This window comes from Oncorhynchus kisutch, linkage group LG10 (assembly GCF_002021735.2).
Source record: "Oncorhynchus kisutch isolate 150728-3 linkage group LG10, Okis_V2, whole genome shotgun sequence".
Taxonomy (NCBI): domain Eukaryota; kingdom Metazoa; phylum Chordata; class Actinopteri; order Salmoniformes; family Salmonidae; genus Oncorhynchus; species Oncorhynchus kisutch.
In genome coordinates this window covers 53,238,900-53,261,988 of record NC_034183.2, presented here as the reverse complement: position 1 = coordinate 53,261,988, position 23,089 = coordinate 53,238,900, and the positions used below count along the sequence as shown (strand labels likewise).

The 23,089-nt window shown below is 42.6% G+C and overlaps 1 protein-coding gene across 1 annotated transcript; it reads right to left on the bottom strand.

Moving 5' to 3' along the window:
• Positions 1–638: 638 nt before the first annotated feature.
• On the bottom strand, positions 639–21,763 carry LOC109898412 (F-box/LRR-repeat protein 20). The gene is made up of 15 exons (XM_020493377.2): positions 21,450–21,763; positions 15,659–15,720; positions 8,179–8,233; positions 7,992–8,066; positions 7,229–7,323; positions 7,018–7,086; positions 6,805–6,900; positions 6,268–6,394; positions 5,694–5,768; positions 4,675–4,805; positions 4,275–4,335; positions 3,295–3,339; positions 3,141–3,197; positions 2,704–2,916; positions 639–2,543 (listed from the first exon to the last, which is right to left on the bottom strand). Exons 1-15 carry the CDS (start codon positions 21,489–21,491, stop codon positions 2,436–2,438), a joined length of 1,311 nt encoding a protein of 436 aa, XP_020348966.1. The 5' UTR covers positions 21,492–21,763; the 3' UTR covers positions 639–2,435.
• Between the last annotated feature and the right edge of the window lie 1,326 nt (positions 21,764–23,089).

Below are 23,089 nucleotides of genomic sequence, written 5' to 3'. Positions count from 1 at the left end.
CAGAAAGAGGGGGTGTTGCGCTGGTGGCAGGGTCAACTCCAATGGCACCCTCTCCCCTGCAAGGCCTCATGGGAGTTGAAGGGGCATCACTGTCACTGACCAGATCCCGGTGCCCGCAAGCAACACTGGGCATCTCCTCCTACCCATGTGTGGTTCGCCAGCTCTCATTCATCAAGAATGTTCATCAACAAGGGAAAAAAAGACTAAAAGCAACAAAATAAAAATACAGATCCTTTGTTTCGGTTGGCTTTTTCTTTCCGTTCTCCTGGTCTGTCTGGCATCACAAACTCGCAGTGACGTCAATCTTTTTTATTTTATGAGTTTGTGTCGGTATTCTATATTTTGCTGTTGTTAAGACTAGCTTGCAGGGGCCTGGTTTATTATGTCTCCAAAATGGTTCACTGTCCAAACTACTCCCCATAGCCCCGGAACATTCACACTCACACACACACACACACACACGTGTAGTACGTGTTTGGCTTAACATAGTTCATAGTGCGAGACCCATTGATGTAAATCTCTCCTTCACACCATGGTCTGTGGTGTGGTTTAGCTGGTTGCGGGGCTGGATTTCCACAGTACTTACATATATTACATTTAAAAAACTAGAATTGTTACATGCAACATTTGGCATCTTCTCAAGTCCCCACGTGTAAGTCTCAATTGGTGTCCTTTTTAGAAAAATATTCACCATTCTCTCTTTTTTTTTTGTACAATGAAGCTTCTGATTGTAACAGAGAAAGGGGAAGGGGGAAAGGGTATTGAGCTGTGTGTGTGTGTGTGCGTGCGCATGTTCAAGTGTGTGTAGTCATGTGGCAGTAAACTATTAGGTGAGACAGAGACTCTGTCATCATTTTGCTCATAAACTCCGCATATCCCCTAGCAGGCCTGCATTAAGCTGCAGCTACTTTGAGTCTAGATAAGAACTACCACCTACTGCATCTACACTATGTTTGTGAGAGAGTGTGGGTGGGGCAGTTTAATGGCTGTAGAAGACACCAGAAAGACACCCTTTTCCACTAGCACTTAAAATTAGAGCTGTTTCGAATGGAATTCCCAAATTCGAGCCAGCGCAGCCCAGTTTCACAACTGGTCGGGCTGGTAACGCAGTTAAAAAATATATTTTTAATATTAAAAAAAATAAAATAATCACTGCTGGGTGCTGCCAACGTTTAGCTAGCTCATCTGGGTGTGCGAGCTGACAGCTAGCACATGGACAAGGAGTAATGCAGTAGTTAGACATGACACGAATTACCACCACAGCTGGATCCATATATCTTTGCCCTACACAAACCTTTATGACAACAATCAGCCCTAAAATGATAGCTACCATTATTAGCTAGCATTTCAGAGTTAAAACAAGCTACTGTAGCTAGCTAAAGTGAGCTAGCAGGAATTGTAGCTGGCCAGGTCGTAGTTGCATCATATTAAACCGGTTGCCTGGTTAGCTAGTTAGCTAATTGCGAATGGCGACGCTAACCGTTTGGCTAGTTAGCAAGCTAAATTACATGGCTCCGAGTATGGCTAGCACTGACAGGAGTATGGGTTAAAGTTATTTAAATTCACCCTCACAATGCTTTAACTTCGTCAACATCTTGCCAGTTAGCAACATTAGCGAAGCCAGCTGCAGACACATATTGACTACCTAGCAACATGACATCATTTATTCTATTTGGAGGCAGCGGAAACGCAATTTCAGTTTGCCCACCAAGGCCAGTCCAACCTGGTATGACTTCAAAGTGCCAATGGAAACCGGTCTTTTGTAATAATAAAAAACTGGCCTAGCTATATGTTTGGAGTGGGCAGTCTGGAACCAGAGGCTAACAAAAGAGCAGTTATGTCTAGAGGTAGCTTGTCAGTCGTTGAAAGATTCTGAGGGCATTCCTACCAAACCAATATCCTCATAGATCTAGCCATGTTTCTGGTTATCCTCCCAACACCCAGACACACATTGGATGTGAGTTTCTGATCCAAACCTATCTTCCTGATCCTTCAGTAAAAGGTCATACTAGTCCATAGGGAACCTTGTATCCAGTGAGCCCTAGTTTCATGTAGTCCATACAGTGTATCAGGAGCCTAATCTGTAAACAGCAATGGTTCTATTATGTAATCCTCCCTGTAATGCTGGGTGGTCTTTAGCACATGGGCCTGGGGACAGCAGGGAATGTACTGACGCTCATCTGTGGTGATGTGTGTGTGGGGGTGTGTGTTTATTTGTGTGTTTGACAAAGGCTGTTGTGAGTGGGTTTGGGAACGTCGTGGGGAAGGTTCTTCCCAGACCCTGTGGTGGTTGGGCTCTCTCCCTCTCTCTGCGGCTCCAATCAGGGGGGACACACCAGCATGTATACCTGGAGCCCGGATCGGACCATGCCGAGCCAGGTTGAGTGGAAGGGCAGATTTTGGGCTGAGGGGAGGGGGGGGGCGCAGTCTTCACATCATAGCAGGATACAGCAACGACAGAATCTCTGGCGACTCCCCCCGACCGAGGGGGGTGGGGTGACTGGGGCGAAATACGCGTGCACTTTGATGTTAGGTAGATGGGTCTGGAGAGGAGGAGAGAAAGAGATAAAAAGACAAGTGTTGGTGTAAGGGTCAATACAACCGCATCTAAGAAATGTTAATTCCTCAACTGTAATCTATGCGAGTCTGGGCGTCTGTGCACAACGCATAAGCAGCAATGTACGCTGTAGCACCAGTGTCTACCCTTAGTCTCTTAATGCCTGCGCGGGTGATCTGCTGGCAGTCGTAGAGCTCGATGCGGTCCAGGCTGTGGCAGGTCTTCAGGTGCTCCAGCGAGGCGTCCGTGATCAGGGGGCAGTTGTCCAGCTCGATCACCTCCAGCCGGTCGTGGGCACAGGGCCCGCTGCCCAGATGTCTGATGCCATCATCAGTAATCAGCTCACAGTGAGACAGGCTCTGAGAGAGAGATCACAACAACAACAAGGGAACAGTTTAGAACAGCAATACTACTGCCACCCGACACACTGGGTGTCTTTTGTTATTAACACCATGAGACTGTGGATTATATAAGAAACAAGTTCTTCTGAAATGTATTTCGTAGAATTTCAAGAGGTTCCTTAGATTGAACAAAGCATGTTTGAGACAAGCTCCTAGGATAGAAGCCATTAGCTAGTGCTCACCAGAACTTGCAGACGAGGGCAGTGGATGGACAACTGGATAAGTGTGCCGTCCGTGATCTGGGGAGAGACATAAACAAACGTATCCTTCTGGTGGATGGTGCTACAGTGTATGTTAGTGTGTGTGGGAATGTGCGTGTTGCGCAGGCTAGCTCACCTGCACACACTCTTCCAGGTCCATCTTTTCCAGCTCATGACAATTCTGCCACAAAAAAAATAAAAATGAACACGAAGACAACACATACACACTACCGTTCAAAAGTTTGCTGGCCTTCTAGGTAGCGTTACAAAGAAAAAGCCATATCTCAGACTGGCCTATAAAGAGAAAAGATTAAGATGGGCAAAAGAACACAGACACAAGACCAGCAACCCGGAGTTGCCTCTTCACTGTTGACGTTGAGACTAGTGATTTGCGGGTACTATTTAATGAAGCTGCCAGTTGAGGACTTGTGAGGCATCGGTTTCTCAAACTAGACACTAATGTACTTGTCCTCTTGCTCAGTTGTGCACTGGGGCCTCCCACTCTTTCTATTCTGCTTAGAGACAATTTGCTCTGTTCTGTGAAGGGAGAAGTACACAGCGTTGTACGAGATCTTCAGTTTCTTGGCAATTTCTTACATGGAATAGCCTTCATTTCTCAAAACAAGAATTTACTGACGACTTTCAGAAGAAAGTTCTTTGTTTCTGGCCATTTTGAGCCTGTAATCGAACCCACAAATGCTGATGCTCCAGATACTCAACTCGTCTAAAGAAGGCCAGTTTTATTGCTTCTTCAATCAGAACAGTTTTCAGCTGTGCTAACATGATTGCAAAAGGGTTTTCTAATGATCAATTAACCTTTTAAAATGATCAACTTGGATTAGCTAACACAACGTGCCATTGGAACACAGGAGTGATGGTTGCTGATAATGGGCCGCTGTACACCTATGTAGATATTCCATAAGAAACCAGCTAAAATAGTCATTTACAACATTAACAATGTCTACACTGTATTTCTGATCAATTTGATGTTATTTTAAATGGACAAAAAAAGAATGATTTTCTTTTAAAAACAAGGAAATGTCTAGGTGACCCCAAACTTTTTAACGGTAGTGTATGTCAGAGGTGTGTGTGACCTGCATCAGTTTCCACACTCACCCTTGCCAGTGTAGTGAAGCCCACATCTGTGAGCTGAGAGCAGCGAGCCACCTCTAATATTCTGAAAGGAGAAAGGACATACTGTTATTGTCGGGGGAACTGCTATGTATTGACGTGTCTGAGGAAATACAAGATGGGTTAACTTGGGCACTAACCAGAAAGGAGAGTGGGTGTATTTGAGTCGTTAATGTATGAAGGGTTGTATGGGGTTTCTGGTGGTATTTGGAGTGAACAGGGGATATAAGCAGGGATGGGTGGGGGTAGCGTGGATGTGGGTTGGATGAGGTGGGCTTGGTGGTGGACACACACACACACACACACACACACCTTAGACCAGTGTGGAGGGGTTGGAGCAAAGTTCGGGGTGAGGAGGTAGAATAGGAGCAGAGGGAGTACCAACCTGAGGCGCGGGCAGTTCAGTCCCAAGGCGTGGAGGATGGCGTCTGTGATGTTGGCACAACCTGAGACACACAGCGACTGCAGATGGTGACAGCCCCGGCATATAGTAATGAGACCTTCATCTGTGATCTGCTGCTCAGAGGGAAACAGGCACGGGTCACTAACAGAACTTCCACAGCATCAAACAGATATAACACCATTATCAAAATTAACATAATATTACCATAACTGGTGCCGTAGGATATGAATATCCACCTCAGAACGGTGAATGAGAATCATATCTTGTTTTGTGATATATTTTCATCTCTTTTCCCTCTATAGTTCTGATCTTACAAGATTGCAGAAAGTTGCGAGGGGGAACCACATAGAGAAAGCACAGGTGTAAAAAAAGAGAGAGAGGGGACGAAAACGAGGTGAGTCTGGCAAAAGAAGAGGGAGCTGTTGAAAGATGGGAGACATTGAGAAGGAGACAAGGAATGAAAGAGGGAGGGAGGGAGGGAGGGAGGGAGGGAGGGAGGGAGGGAGGGAGGGAGGGAGGGAGGGAGGGAGGGAGGGAGGCAGGCATTTGGGGTGTAGACATAACAGGAAGGGAATTTGGAGACACCGATAAAGAGGATGCCAGAGAAACAAATGTGTTGTCTGGGTGGATTTCACACGCTATTCGTTATGTAGGTTAGATGGCAGGGCAGGCCTCAGTCCACACCAGTCCCTCTACTGCAGGGCAGGATGCAGACTGACTGAGCAGCCTTGTACACAAAAAAGTCCACAAAAAAACAGCAGAGGCAGGACATTACTCATTTACCTTCCATATGGATGGCCACAACAGCTATTAGAGATTTGTCATTTCTCAATGACAAACCTATTCAGGAGTTACTAGCCCCCAACCCACCACAACAAAGCATTCAGCCCCAAACATGATGGGTGCTGAAATATCAAGCAAGACACTCACTTTATTTTGGAGCTGTGACCAGCAGGTTTTGCTGTTATGTGACCTAAACACTGAAAGAGGTGCTTGCTTACCGAACATGTCTGTAAGTTGAGAGTGACCAGCTCTGGACAGTGTGCACCAATGTGCTTCAGTGCTTCATCCTCCAACTAGTTAATATGTGGAGACAGAAAGAAGCAGAGAGAAAGAGGCAGAGAGAGAGAGGCAGAGAGAGGCAGAGAGACAGAGACAGAGAGAGAGTCATTTGAAATCCCATTAGCAGTGCACCAAGGTAACCCCACCAATGAGGTAGCTAGCTAACCCCCTCCTGCAACTAAATGCCCTACCTGCTGTTTGGATCTACCATCCCCAGCACACTGTGTGCAACACAAACATTAGCCCTGGTCTCATATCTAGACTAGCTAAGCCCCTCTCCCCTCAGTCAGCCATTCAGTTTACCTATATCTTAACGCTTCATCCTCCTGGCTACAATACTAATCATACGCGATCCGCTTGTTCCTTTCACCTCCCAAGGGTGTCTGAATACCTCTCACACATCCAGTCTCTTCTTCTGTTAATGCACCTTTCTTAGACCGAGGTAGAGACCTTGTGCTTTTTAATGGTTCCATCTCTAGCGGACCCGTTTGTTGCCCTTTGCCCTGGCCCTACCTGTGTGCAGCCCTTGAGGAAAAGGCCTTTGAGTCCGGGACAGCATCGTACCAAGGCCTGGATGCCATCCTTAGTCACCTGGTCACACCACGAGATGTTGAGCTGCTCTAAAAGAGGACAGCCCTCGCTGCAGGGGAAGAAAATGGGTCAGACCCCGGCACAGATATTAGATAAAAAGACGGCAAAACAACAAATGTGCCCCCAAATTTATGCACATCCCCTGAATAGCGGAATTACCTGTTCACCCTACGCCTGCACAACAGATGCAACCATCTGCTCCTGCTGAGGAGACTCCCCGGTGTGTGTGTGTGTGAGAGAGAGTGAGCATTGTCGGAGTCCTGGAAAAACCTTGTATCTCAAAAAAGTCCCAGGATATTTTGAATGGCTTATATTAGTCCTAGAGTCAACAAACTGTCACAGAGCATGAAGAGGGATGACTACAATCTAATCACCAAAAGGTGAGTGACAAGGTTTTTCCATGAATGCTGACAGTATGAGTGTGTGTGCACGAGAGAGGGAGAAAGAGAGACCCCTCACCTAAGTGCTTTGAGTGACAGGTTGGTGATTGAGGTACAGGATGCGAGGTCCAAGTGCTTGAGCTTGGGACAGAACTTACTGAGGCTATTACATGTGCTGCATGGGAGAGAAAGAGACAAGAGGCTTACATGTATAATAATGTAACACTTTAGTACATTAGTGAAACATAATTAAACTAGACAAACATAACAAGGCATAAATGTCTGAAAATACCTGTCAGTAATCTTGGTGCAGCCATTCAAACTAAGCAGCTCAATATTCCTGCAGTTCTGGGAGAAGGTTCTGTTGAAAAACAAACAGGAACAGACATATTTGCACCGGAGTGTGTGTACTTGCCCTCCAGCTCCCACAATCAATCTCCTCCCCTCACCCTCCTCAGTGCCAAGAGTTCCTAGTCTAGGCCAGATTCCCAGTCAGTCCTCACCTCAGAGCGCTGTCCCCCACCCCCAGACAGCCCCGCAGACTCAACTTCCTCAGGAATCCCCCACATCGTTTCGAAATGTTCTCCACCACTCGCCCCTGCAACACACGGACACAAACAAACACCTCTCACAAACCAGATTCATCCCCAGATCATCTTCACTTTCACATACATGCAAAAACACATGTAGCAGGAGCATAGGGTGGGAGTCTGCCTGTTTAGGCAAAACTCAACCATCTTTGTAAACACTGACTGCTTGAACCCATTTCACAGAGCCTGTTGAGTGTCTGTCTTCATATGGCACTCAAGTCTGGCAAACATGATTATACTTGACCTGGCATTCAGGTCGTTCATCGTTGATTATGGCAATGTACTAACCTTGTCACGTGTGAATACATCAGTCATACATTTCAAATGCCTTTAAATGGTCATCTGTTGTCATCCATACAGTGACATGGTCAATAGACTGACATACAGTGCATGGCATTGATTGTGGTGAACGCACAACATCAATAGTAGTCCATTAAAACTTTCCTTTGGTAGACAACCAACTGCTAAGGTCCTGAATTCAATCTTAGATAATCACGGTATGTGGGTTTAATGTCAAAGTTGTTTGTGTTTATAAGGTCAAAGCTATGAATATCCACTTTGTTTCCATAAAAGATGGCAAGACAGACAAAAAAAAAATATCAATGGCAGGTGAGGATGAGATGGATAGGAGAGAGAAGAGGTGAGGAAAAAGAAGGTTTATGCGAGACTTCCTGACCTCAATATCTCTCTGAAAGTCGAAAAGGTCAATCCTCTGCCAATTACTGCCGTCCAGGGCGAGCACATTCCACGACTGAGGGAGAGAGGGGCACAAGGTCAACTTCACTGGTTGCACTATTCTGTCCAACACACAATTGAACACACGCACACTGAACCAAATACACACTTCAGAAACACAAACTCACCCGTGAGACCTGGGCACAGCGACAGAGTGTCACCACATCCAGAAAGGAGAAGATTCTGGAACACAGACAGGGATGGTTCAGAACCCCTGGTACCCAGAACCAGAGCCCTCTATGTATACAAGGCTCTACCCAGAATGCCTGTTCTACCCTATAATTACATATAGAACTCTGCTATGTATGCCACTTTGTTTGATGAGCATGACACTTATGATTGTGTTATTGTATGGGTGACTTTATGTTAACTTTACTATGGTTATTGTGCTTGATGGCTAGATAAATGTTTACTTTTGCAGAGCGAGATTGTGTTGTGGGGCATTAACACACACAAAATGTTAAAAACACCTCTTTCCATGACAGACTAACCATGTGAATCCAGGTGAAAGCTATGATCCCTCATGTCACTCGTTAAAGCCACTTCAAATCAGTGTAGATGAAGGGGAGGAGACAGGTTAAAGAAGGATTTGAGACAACTGAGAATGTGTGCCATTCAGAGGGTGTATGGGCAAGACAAAAAAGGTAGGTGCCTTTGAACAGAGTACGGCAGTAGGTGCCAGGAGCACCGGTTTGTGTCGAGAACTGTAAACGATGCTGGGTTTTTCACGCTCAACAGTTTCCTGTGTGTATCAACAATGGTCCACCACCCAAAGGACATCCAGCCAACTTGACAACTGTGGACTGGAGTCAACATGGGCCAGCATCGCTGTGGAACGCTTTCGACAGCTTGTACAGTTGTGGCCAAAAGTATTGAGAATGACACAAATATTAATTTTCAAAGTCTGCTGCCTCAGTTTGTATGATGGCATGTTATGAAGAGTGATCAGATGAATTGCAATTAATTGCAAAGTCCCTCTTTTCCATGCAAATTAACTGAATCCCCAAAAAAACATTTCCACTGCATTTCAGCCCTGCCACAAAAGGACCAGCTGACATCATGTCAGTGATTCTCTCATTAACATAGGTGTGAGTGTTGAGGAGGACAAGGCTGGGGATCACTCTGTCATGCTGATGGTGTTCGAATAACAGACTGGAAGCTTCAAAAGGAGGGTGGTGCTTGGAATCATTGTTCTTCCTCTGTTGATCATGGTTACCTGCAAGGAAACATGTGCAGTCATCATTGCTTTGCACAAAAAGGGCTTCAGACAAGGATATTGCTGCCAGTAAGATTGCACCTAAATCAACCATTTATCACATCATCAAGAACTTCAAGGAGAGCGGTTCAATTGTTGTGAAGAAGGCTTCAGGGCGCCCAAGAAAGTCCAGCAAGCGCCAGGACCGTCTCCTAAAGTTGATTCAGCTGCGGGATCGGGGCACCACCAGTACAGAGCTTGCTCGGGAATGGCAGCAGGCAGGTGTGAGTGCATCTGCACGCACAGTGAGGCAAAGACTTTTGGAGGATGGCCTGGTGTCAAGAGGATGGATTGGTGTCAAAAAACATCAGGGTCAGACTGATATTCTGCAAAAGGTAACAGGGATTGGACTGGGTTAAAGTCATTTTCTCGGATGAATCCCTTTTCCGACTGTTTGGGGCATCCGGAAACAAGCTTGTCTGGAGAAGACAAGGTGAGCGCTACCATCAGTCCTGTGTCATGCCAACAGTAAAGCATCCTGAGACCATTCATGTGTGGGGTTGCTTCTCAGCCAAGGGACTGGGCTCACTCGCAATTTTGCCTAAGAACACAGCCATGAATAAAGAATAGTACCAACACTTCCTCCGAAAGCAACTTCTCTCAACCATCCAGGAACAGTTTGGTGACTAACAATGCCTTTTCCAGCATGATGGAGCACCTTGTCATAAGGCAAAAGTGATAACTAAGTGGGTCGGGGAACAAAACATTGGTATTTTGGTTCCATGGCGAGGAAACTCCCCAGACCTTAATCCCATTGAGAACTTGTGGTCAATCCTCAAGAGGCGGGTGGACAAATAAAACCCCACAAATTCTGACAAACTCAAAGCATTGATTATGCAAGAATGCCATCAGTCAGGATGTGGCACAGAAGTGAATTGACAGCATTCCAGGGCGGATTGCAGAGGTCTTGAAAAAGAAGGGTCAACACTGCAAATTTGGACTCTTTGCATCAACTTCATGTAATTGTCAATAAAAGCCTTTGACACTTATGAAATGCTTGAAATTATACTTCAGTATTCCATAGTAACATCTGACAAAAAATATCTAAAGACACTGAAGCAGCAGACTTTGTGAAAATTATATTTGTGTAATTCTCAAAACTTTTGACCACAACTGTAGAGTCCATGCCCCGACGAATTGAGGCCGTTCTGAGGGCGAAAACGGGGGTGCAACTAAATATTAAGGTGTTCCTAATGTTTGGTATACTCAGTGTGTGTGTACAATACCAGTCAAAAGTTTGGACACACCTACTCATTCAAGGTTTCTTCTTTGTTTGAACTATTTTCTACATTGTAGAACAATAGTGAAGACATCAAAACTATAAGATAACATATGGAATCATGTAGTAACTAACACTTTTATTTTAGATTCTTCAAAGTAGCCACCCTTTGCCTTGATGACAGTTTTGCACACTCTTGGCATTCCCTCAACCAGCTTCACCTGGAATGCTTTTCCAACAGTCTTGAAGGACTTCCCACATATGCTGAGCACTTGTTGGCTGCTTTTCCTTCATTATGTGGTCCAACGCATCCCAAACCATCCCAATTGGGATGAGGTCGGGTGATTGTGGAGACCAGGTCATCTGATGCAGCACTACATCACTCTCCTTCTTGGTCAAATAGCCCTTACACAGCCTGGAGATAGTGGGTCATTGTCCTGTTGAAAAACAAATGATAGTGGGACTAAGCGCAAACCAGATGGGATGGCGTATCACTGCAGAATGCTGTGGTAGCCATGCTGGTTAAGTGTGCCTTGAATTCAACAAAAAAAAAAAATCACTGGCAGTGTCACCAGCAAAGCATCCACACAACTCCTCCTCCATGCATCACGGTGGGAACCATACACGCAGAGATCATCCGTTCTCCTACTCTGTGTCTCACAAAGACACAGCGGTTGGTACCAAAAATCAAATTTGGACTCAGACCAAAGAACAGATTTCCACTGGTCTAATGTCCTTTGCTTGTGTTTCTTGGCCCAAGAAAGGCTCTTAATAATAATAATAATAATAATAATAATAATAATAATAATATTGGTGTCCTTTAGTAGTGATTTCTTTGCAGCAATTCAACCATGAAAGCCTGATTCATGCAGTCTCTTCTTAACAGTTGATGATGAGATGTGTCTGTTACTTGAACTCTGTAAAGCATTTATTTGGGCTGCAATTTCTGATGCTGGTAACTCTAATGAACTTATCCTCTGCAGCAGAGTTAACTCCGGGTCTTCCTTTCCTGTGGCGGTCCTAATGAGAGCCGGTTTCGTCATAGCGATTGATGGTTTTTGGCGACTGCACATGTAGAAACTTTCAAAGTTCTTGAAATGTTCCACATTGACTGAAATTCGTATCTTAAAAGTAATGAGGACTGTCGTTTCTCTTTGTTCATTTGAGCTGTTCTTGCCATAAAGCGGACTTAGTCTTTTACCAAATAGGGCTATCTGCTGTATAGCACCCCTACCTTGTCACAACACAACTGATTGGCTCAAACGCATTAAGGAAAGAAATTCCACAAATTAACAAGGCACACCTGATAATTTAAATGCATTCCAGGTGACTACCTCATGAAGCTGGTTGGGAGAATGCCAAGAGTGTGCAAAGCTGTCATCAAGGCAAAGGGTGGCTACTTTAAAGAATCTCAAAAATGTTGTTTTGTTTTTAAACTTCTTTTTTTTCACCTTTATTTAACCAGGTAGGCTAGTTGAGAACAAGTTCTCATTTACAACTGCGACCTGGCCAAGATAAAGCAAAACAGACAACAGTTACACATGGAATAAAAAGCCAATAACACAATAAAAAAAAACAAGCGTTAACAGTTTTTTTGTTTCTACATGTGTTATTTCATAGTTTTGATGTCTTCGCTATTATTCTACAATGTAGAAAATAGTAAAAAATAAAGAAAAACCCGGGAATGAGTAGGTGTGTCAGCTTTTGACTGGTACTGCATGTACAGTTGAAGTTGTCAGTTAACATACACCTTAGCCAAATAAAATAAAAAATCCACAATTCCTGACATTTAATCCTAGTACAAATTCCCTGTTTTTAGGTCAGTTAGGATCACCACTTTATTTTAAGAATGTGAAATGTCAGAATAATAGTGAGAATGATTTATTTCAGCTTATGACCCACATTCCCAGAATAAGTTGGGTGAATTTTGGTCCATTCCTCCTGACAGAGCTGGTGTAACAGAGTCAGGTTTGTAGGCCTCCTTGCTCACACACGCCTTTTCAGTTCTGCCCACAAATTTTCTATAGGATTGAGGTCTGGGCTTTGTGATGGCCACTCCAATACCTTGACTTTGTTGTCCTTAAGCCATTTTGCCACAACTTTGGAAGTATGCTTGGGGTCATTGTCCATTTGGAAGACATTTGTGACTAAGCTTTAACTTTCTGACTGATGTCTTGATGTTGCTTCAATATATTCACATTATTCCCCTTCCTCATGATGCCATCTATTTTGTGAAGTGCACCAGTCCCTCCTGCAGCAAAGCACCCCCACAAAATGATGCTGCTTCACAGTTGGGATGGTGTTCTTTGCAAGCTGGCAAGCCTCCCCCTTTTTCCTCTAAACATCACGATGGTCATTTCACCAGTCCAGAGGACATTTCTCAAAAAAGTATGACCCTTTTCCCCATGCGCAGTTGCAAACCGTAGTCTGGCTTTTTTTATGGCAGTTTTGGAGCAGTGGCTTCTTCCTTGCTGAGCGGCCTTTCAGGTTATGTCGATATAGGACTCGCTTTACTGTGGATATAGATACTTTTGTACCCGTTTCCTCCAGCATCTTCACAAGGTCCTTTGCTGTTGATCTGGGATTGATTTGCACTTTTCGCACCAAAGTACATTCATCTCTAGGAGACAGAACGTGTCTCCTTCCTGAGCGGTATGACAGCTGCGTGGTCCCATGGTGTTTATACTTGCGTACTATTGTTTGTACAGATGAACGTGGTACCTTCAGGCGTTTGGAAATTGCTCCGAAGGATGAACCAGACTTGTGGAGGTCTTGGCTGATTTCTTTTGATTTTCCCATGATGTCAAGCAAAGAGGCACTGAGTTTGAAGGTAGGCCTTGAAATACATCTACAGGTACACCTCCAATTGACTCAGATGATGTCAATTAGCCTATCAGAAAGCTTATAAAGCCAAAATATCATTTTCTGGAATTTTCCAAGCTGTTTAAAAAGGCACAGTCAACTTCTGACCCATTGGAATTGTGATACAGTGAAATAATGTCTGTAAACAATTGTTGAAAAAATTACTTGTGTCATGCACAAAGTAGATGTCCTAACCAAGTTGCCAAAACTATAGTTTGTTAACAAGAAATTTGTGGAGTGGTTGAAAAATGAGTTTTAATGACTCCAACCTAAGTATATGTAAACTTCTGACTTCAACTGTATGCATGTATGTATGTATGTATGTATGTAGTGTACCAGTGCCTTCAGAAGGTATTCATACCCCTTGACTTTTTCCACATTGTGTTACAGCCAGAACTCAACATTTATTAAATTCTCATTTACATAAGTATTCACACCCCTGAGTCAATATCTGTTGAAGCAACTTGCACATTAATTGCAGCTGTGAAACTTCAGGTCTTGCCATAGTTTGACTTAAATCTACCAAAATCTATGTTTTTGGTAAGCAACTCCTGTGTAGATTTGGCATTGCGTTTTAGGTTATTGTCCTGCAGAAAGGTGAATTCATCTAGGATTTTGCCTGTGCTGAGCTCCATTCCATTAATTTTCTCATCCTGAAAAACTCCCCAGACCTTAACGATTACAAGCATACCCATAACATGATGCAGCAACCACTATGCTTGAAAATATGTAGAGTGGTACTCCGTAACGTATTGGCCTCCTAAAATAACACTGTATTACGGACAAAAAGTTAATTGCTTTGCCACATTTTTTGCATTATTACTTTAGTGCCTTGTTGCAAACAGGATGCATGATTGTTTTCAAATATTTGAATTCTGTACAGGCTTCCTTTTCACTATCAATTAGGTTAGTATTGTGGAGTAACTACAACGCTGTTGATCCATCCTCAGTTCTCCCATCACAGCGATTAAACTATGTAACGGTTTTAAAGTCACCACCGGCCTCATGGTGAAATTCCTGCGCAGTTTCCTTCCTCTCTGGCAACTGAGTTAGGAAGGTCACCTGTATCTTTGTAATGACTGGGTGAATTGATACAGCATCCAAAGTGTAAATAATAACTTCACCATGCTCAAATGGATTTTCAAGGTATGCTTTTAAATTCTTTTTAATAGGTAGCCTTCTTTGCGAGGCATTGGAAAACGTCTCTGGTCTTTATGGTTGAATCTGTGTTTGAAATTCACTGCTCGACTGAGGGACCTTACAATTTTCTGTATGTGTGGGGTACAGAGATGAGGTAGTCATTCAAAAACTATTATTGCACACAGAGTGAGTCCATACAACGTACGACACTGATTAAGAAAAAAAATTAAACTCCTGAACTTATTTAGGCTTGCCATAACAAATGGGTTGAATACTTACTGAGTCAAGACATTTCAGCTTTTAATTTGTATTAAATTTGTAAACATTTCCATAAACAATTCCACTTCGACATTATTGGGTATTGTGTGTAGGCCAGTGAACCAAAAAATTGAAATGTTACCCATTTTTAAATTCAGGTTGTAACACAAAATGTGGAAGAAGTCAAGGTGTGAATACTGCCTGTGAATACTGCCTTGCCATCTATGCCCTTCAAGAATAGGTATGTATGTGTGATGGATTCATATGGAACACATTGCACTCTGCAGCCCAGTGTGATATAGGGTGAGTATAATGTTGCAATTGGCCTCGGCAAGCCTGCCCCTAACCCAAAAGCCCTAGTAAATCAGAGCTCAGTCTGTGCCCCCCCGCAACTTCAGCACACCCCCAACCGTCAGCACCTCTATTCCAGACCGTTCTGCTGGTGAGACCCAGGCTTGAGTTATGGCCTCCATTTTCTGTTTGCTCAAGGGCTTTTACTTTTTTTGTTTTGCTTAATTGATTTGAATGTTTTATAGCCCAGACCATCTGTGTTTAATTAGTTTTAGCATTGGGGGAGGGGAAATTGTGGCAAGTGGGATGGGGCGCATGAGGGAGAGCGGCAGATGGCAGTTGGTCGGTGATGTTGACCAAACCACTAGAGCCCCGGTATAGTCACCCTTTGTTTCTAAGGTGGATCATGGCTAAGTGTCACGATGTAACCTCCCAAATTGTCAGTGGCTGTGTTGTGTGGAGCAGGTGGATGAGTGTACATGGCTGTGTTTTGGGCAGGTTAAGATGTCTGATGGCGTTGAGCATGTGGCATGGTATATTATGTGTGCGCATACGGCCCAGTCATTGGAAAGCCCTCGCTCACCGTAGCAACAGCTCCTTGGGCAGCTTCTTATTGATGACGGCCTCGTCGCTGTTTGAGAACATCTGTGAGGAAGAGATGAAGAAGAGCGTGTTAACTTCCTCTGGCTCTGTCGCTCACAGCAGGACTGGCCTAGACTTCCTCTATTCTCTCTGGCCCCGCCCCAAGGAAAGCTCCAGCATATAAACGATCACCATCAGTAGATAGGTTCAACGTCAAAGCTTGATGGGAGAAAGGGGGTGATACAGTGAGTGCGGTGGAGATTGAGGGGAAAGGAGACATTTTCTGCCTCCTAATCAAACCCGGTGTGAAATGTCACTTGCTTCCTTCCTGTCTGATCATCTCACTGTTTTCTTGCTTCCCATGTTTACGTTGTAAATGTCTGAACAGTGACGACAGAAGAGGTGTTTTAACACACCCACAGACAGAGAATTAGGACCCATGAGATATTCAGTCCCTCGATACACTGAAAGATGATGTCATGGAAAATAGTATCCTACTCTAGTTTGCAGAGTTCCCATATTTAGGAGCAAACTTACATTTGTCCAAGTATGAAGCACTTAATGGGTAAGTCAATTGCATTCGTCTTTGATTCCTGGGGCCACCCATACAACATTGGTTGTATGACTAAGGCTGCATTTACACAAGCAGCCCAATTCTGATAGGCCAATTAAATTCAGATTTTTTTGGTCTTTCGACCAATCAGATCAGCTCTGAAAAAGATACGCAAAGAGATCTGATGTGATTGGTCAAAATCACCAATTAGTGGAACAAATATCTTAGTTGGCCTGTCGCTAAGACGCTTTGGATAACTCTGGTCTGCTAAATGGCATATATTATTTTTTTAATTATTAATGGGAGGAGTATTGTAGTCAGAATATGACCTGTCAAATGCAGTAATGCTGAACCATACTGGTGTTCCATGTAATGACAAAGATATCAAGCATAAACAGGAATATACTTAATCCAGTGTAGAGACTTGAGCAAATTTCTGACAAAGTCAACATGAGTCTGCTGTTAGCCTGACCTCCAATATATGTATATTTTGAATGTGAATCTATGATTTGTCTGTTAACTTATAATACAAATTCAGGAGACACACTGGGTCAATAGTACATTAAGCCTGTCCTATGATCCCTGTTTACTTCCACACTGAGGGAGCAGGAAAGGAGCAGGCATTTCGCTTTTGGGGCAAATTCACTCTGACAAGCTTGCCTTTCAGAGAACTACTCAACGGGTCAAATAGTCCACGGCCATTTCCAAAATAACAAGATGCTCATGGTCTGGGGCGTATAGGCTACGTTGTTTTTCCTTTGTGGTGTAACATTATGTGATCGTTTGCAGGGCCACAGTAGTTATTGGTAATTTCCATGTAAAGAGGACCCATGAGCACCAACATGTGAAATCCACATGAGCATATCAAATCAAAGACTATATTATTACATACATACATACATACATACATACATACATACATACATTACATTACATTACATACTAAACATTTCAGAATGAGTAAAGGCTTTGATTTCAGGCCAAACAGATGAAAAAGGGGTCTTAGAAAACATCTACCAGACAAAAGTATTTAAAAAAATAAAAATAAAAGGTAATAGAAATACATAAACACAAAAATGCTTAAGGAAATAAAGACCCCTGCCAACTAATAAACATGTTTTGTATAACTTTTTTGCCTTGAAATTCCTTTACCAAAAACCCACATATCTTTAAGTAACAAGTAAAGGTAGACCTATCAATAAGTTACTGTTTTTACAGATATCCATTTTGTTAATTCATTATTAAGTGATTAAACCCCCCCCAATTGGTAAGTGATTTTCTGAAATTGAATTGGCTACAATGGTAAACTATACTCTACCGAACTCTACTGTTCTGTCCTTCACTGAGCTCTATTGTGCTGTACTGTACATTGAATGTCCAAGCTTGTGAAACAGAGGTCTATGATTGGTTTTGATTTGGTCCGGTCCAACCAAATTTGGTCTTGTCTAGGGGCAGAGCTCATTAAAATAATAGCCCGTGTGTAGAATAATACCCAAATATGCAGAGGAGGATATTACATATTTATACCTTTTGTGTACCTATTTAGGATACAACACTATGAAGAGAATGATATGCATATCCATAATTATGCATTTCTGTGTAGTACAGATCAGGGACCCATGGCGAAATTCTGTTATCGCAATTCCGTTACCGGGTGTAAATCCACTTCACTTGCTGTAGTTTAATAATCAAAAGAGATTTTTCAAAGTCAATGTCTCAGGTCATAGCTGACATCGCAGTCTGTCTGCAGACATTGTTGAATCTTAATTCGGAGCAGATGTTTAGAGTTTCTGGAAAACGTTGACACAGGGAGATTTTATTGAAATTCTGTTACCCAACTTTGCATCTGCACAGTTCTTCCAGTAAATGTGTTATTGTAAAATGTTCAGTGTAAATTGCTTTCAAAACTATTCCTTGTGCATAGGTTTATTAAACTTTGAAATCAATGTTTTTTGTTGGGCATACATTTTAAGCGAAAAATTAACGCAATTCCGTTACCGTGGAACTGCCCTTATGGTTTGAGTATGTTATATCACACATTTTTACAAAGTACTTTTTCTTAAATGGTAAATACTCTTCCATGTGATATATCCTATTGTACAGTGCATTCAGAAAGCATTCAGACCCCTTGACTTTCTCCACATCTTGTTACATTACAGCCTTATTCTAAAAAAATGGATAAAATTGTTTCCCCCCCTCAATCTCCACACAATACCCCATGACAAAGCAAAACGTTTTAAGATCCTTTACTCAGTACTTTGTTGAAGCACCTTTGGCAGCGATTACAGCCTCGAGTCTCCTTGGGTATGACGTGACAAGCTTGGCACACCTGTATTTGGAGAGTTTCTCCCATTCTTCTCTGCAGATCCTCTCAAGCTCTGTCAGGTTGGATGGGGAATGTTGCTGCACAGCAATTTTCAGGTCTCTCCAGAGATGTTCGATCGGGTTAAAGTGTGGGCTCTGACTGGGCCACTCAAGAACATTCAGATACTTGTCCCGAAGCCACTACTGCGTTGTGTTGGCTGTGTACATAAGGTTGTTGTCCTGTTGGAAGGTGAACCTTCACCCCAGTCTGAGGTCCTGAGCGCTCTGGAGAGCAGGTTTTCATCAAGGATCTCTGTACTTTGCGCAGTTCATCTTTCCCTCAATCCTGACTAGTCTCAGTCCCTGCCTCTGAAAAACATCCCCACAGTATGATGCTGGCACCACCTTGCTTCACCATAGGGATGGTGCCAGGTTTGCTCCAGAAGTGACACTTGGCATTCAGTCCAAAGAGTTCAATCTTGGTTTCATCAGACCAGATAATCTTGTTTCTCATGGTCTGAAAGTCCTTTAGATACCTTTTGGTAAACTCCAAGAGGGATGTGCCTTTTAATGAGGAGTGGCTTCCATAAAGGCCTGATTGGTGGATTGCTGCAGAGATGGTTGTCTTTCTGGAAGGTTCTCCCATCTCCACAGACAAACTCTGGAGCTCTGTCAGAGTGACCATCGGGTTCTTGGTCACCTCCCTGACCAATGCCCTTCTCCCTGGATTGCTCAGTTTGGCCTGGCGGCCAGCTCTAGGAAGAGTCTTGGTGGTTCCAAACTTCTTTCATTTAATGGAGGCCACCGTGTTCTTGGAGACCTTCACTGCTCCCGAAAAGTTTTGGTACCCTTCCCCAGATCTGTGCCTCGACACAATCCTGTCTCGGCACTCCACAAACAATTCCTTCTATTTCATGGCTTGGTTTTTGCTCTGACATACCCATAGTTGACAGTGCATCTTATATAGACAGGTGTGTGCCTTTCCAAATCATGTTCATTTACCACAGGTGGACTCCAATCAAGTTGTAGAAACATCAAGGATGATCAATGGAAACAGGATGCTCCTGAGCTAAATTTCAAGGCACATAGCAAAGGACCTGAATACGTGTGTAAATAAGGTTTCTGTTTTTGCTGATTTATAAATTAATTAAATAAATAAATAAATTATAAATACATTTCTGAAAACCTGTTTTCACTTTGTCATTATTGGGTATTGTTTGTTGATATATATATATATATATTTCATCCAATTTAGAATAAGGCTGTAACGTAACAAAATGTGGAAAAAGTCAAGAGGTCTTGAACACTTTCCGAATGCACTGTAAATCAAATGGTTTGAAATAAGGCTAAATCATACTCATACTATTTAGGAAGTTTTCAAATAACTTGCATCCTTTCCCATCATGATAAGTTATAAGTTAAATGTACAAATTGTTCACTGTTCTCTAACCTTTGAATATGAAATCTAGATATGAAATTACTTTCTATTAGTTCAATAACTGACAGTGTGGTCTAAAAAACGTTTAAATATAATGTTCAGAATACAAGACACAATTCAAAGCCAATGGGTTAAAATGCTCCTATAACATTTTTGTCTCTGGTCTGTGAAAAACTGTTGGAAATGCTCAAGACTTAAGGGATATGTGTTGCCTTGCCTTCTTTACAGTACATGTACTGGTAGATGAACTGAGCTCACTGACTGATTCACACTAAGAATTTCTGAAGACAACACCTCATCCCTTTGGAAACTAAATACGCACAACACAAAATTGTTTCTCTCTAACTGTAGCGTTTCAATGTACAAACACTAGGCCTCTTGACAATATGCAATATGTCGATCCATAAAAAAAAAACAGGGGCGTGACTAAGAATAGGCCTGCCTATAAATGCAACACAATTTCAATTCTACTCTGCAAACCGTTCAAGTCCATTGTTATTGGCTAATAAACTACAGATCACGTATCTGCCGCAGATGTCAGCTTGTCAGGCCAGACGGTACGGCCTGAATCTTCTGAGTCGTCAGCTGTTGCACTTTAAAAATAAATAAAACCACAAATCCTACGCCGCCTAGATGAGGATTAAACAACAGAGTGCTCATGGTAGACAGGCCAATGTCACGGTGTGAACACACACACACACGAGTGGCATTTGTTAGTGAGACTGTATTTATCCAAAGCAATATTTCACATTTGGTGCATTCTTTATCGCTGCGTATAAAGGGACAAACTTTGTTACAGCGTTGAATAACGATCGTTTGCATAAAAAACAACATGGGACTTCTGTCAACGTAAACATCTATAGGGAAATTGTAGCCTGTATGTTTTGAAAAACAGATATATATTATTGTATTTGCTGTTGATATTCAGAGTGTGGTGGTGGACTAGCCGAGTCGTGGCCGAGCGAATGGCCCATCTGTATTAGAATCAACCAGCAGCGGCCATGAGTCTACACACAACAGAACCATAGCTGATCAAAGACAACATTCCAATTCGCCAACTCTGTGAAATAACTCAGTCACACAGTAGGACGAAGTAGGCCCGAATATTATATCACATTTTATGTTTATAAAAACGATGGGAAATGTAGGGCTTCGTATCAGTGTGAAGCCTAAAAGTCTGTGTTTGTGCCATTGTCTTTGTTTTGACGGCACAAAGAGAAAGCTCGGATAGGCTCCACAATGTTAAAATCAGCCTTAACCTATGAATGCTTTATAAAACAAATTGTTAAACTATAATCCAATTTAATAATGGTACATTCTGATAGGCTATTGAAGAAATCAAGATGTTGTCGTTACTTGAAAACAACATGTTTGCCCTAATCCAAACATTGACTGAGGAAGCTGCATCGGTGCGCAACCATGGACGCAGTTTAACAAACACCATAACACCAATCAAAAATAATTGTCATCTATCAATCGCATATATTATATACTCACCTCAAACCGGCTCCGCGAAACACCATTAACCTCCTTCCCCATCTCGGACGGTGGTTTACCCGACTCGATCAGGGGGATAAGTAATTCGGTGTTAAAATTACAGTAACGTGTAGATATCGGCGCTCGTCTTGGAAACCCCAGTCCAAAGCTACCATGCTACTGTTGTTTCGGCAGCTGCGACGGCGGATTTCATCGTTTTTTCGGTTTGTAACACAATTGCAGTAGCCTACCTCTCGACAACTGCCCCAGCCAACAACCCGAACTCTTATATCTCCGCTCACTAGTTCGCCCTCCCCTCCACCGTTCCCCCTTTATCTGTGAACACTGCTTTTAGCATTAGCCTTCTTTATTATGGACACAAATAATGACATTTGATAATAACCCTGGACGAAGTATAGCCTACATGCATTTTTCATCAGGGCAATATTCTGCCATTATTTAGAATTCTATAGAATTAGGCCAAGCCTATTTCTCCCTTTAGCCTAGGCCCACCTATATCATTGGGCTAAGGGATATCAAAACATTAACCTTAAATAACTGTGATATAAAGGAGGACACTATGCAATAGCAGTTTATTGGTAGTCCTACTGTATATGCTATTGTGCTGTCCAGTTGTCATTGGAGCCATGTGAGGCCTAGTTTCGGACAGGAGCGTAACCTACCTGCGATTTGTTTTGTACAGTTTTTTTGTGTGTTGTCTTTCATGCAGGATAAAGGGCATAATGATGTTGCATAAATAAAGATTACATACATAATATCATCGCCTTTTGCATAGACCTACTTTGTGTGTATACACATAAATGGTCATAATAATGTAAACATATCTTTATTCAAAAATAATGCACTGTGGTGTCCATTACCTCCCATTATAAAACGTTTTTATATATGAATATATATATATATGAAACTTCAATAGCCCCTGACAAAACAATGGACAACATTCTGAAACTGCCAATCTGATGAACGAATTGATACATTGTAACTTTGTTGTTGCTGTTTGGGGAAAGAGCACTTCCGCTTTGGACTACTTCCAGCTGCAAGAAACCAATCAAGACACATATATGTGACTTGTCATCCGATGTCATTGTAGCGGGAAAAGGTGCATATAAACAGGGAGTAGAAATCCATGCTGAGCCATTGCACTTTAAATCATGTTGCAGTTCTTTCTGGATTCCTATTGTCAACTCACACAGTATAAAGAAAACACGATTACACATAATGTCTTTATAACGGAGGAAACATACTTTGGCAAAAATGTCTAACGTCGCATGCACATACGTCCAGCTGCTAACGTCATATACCCGGGACATGTGCCGCGTTCAAACCAACTGGGAACTCGGAAATCTCCGAATTCCGACTAGTGCGTTCAAAACAACTGGGAAATCCGAAGAAAAAAAACTAGGTATGACTGGGAAAAATCGATTTGATAAATCATCCAAATCGGGAATTCGGGCCTCTTTCTAGAGCTCTGACTTTCCAACCTGAAGAAAACAAACGTCATGATTTGCCTTCATATGTTTCGAGTTCCAAGTGATTTTGAACACAGCAATGGACAAGCGTAGTTGGTCGAGAAATGGCAGTCTGGTCTCATAGACTAGGCGTAACATAGTAAACTAAAATCAGTTTGGTATGGTTACAGA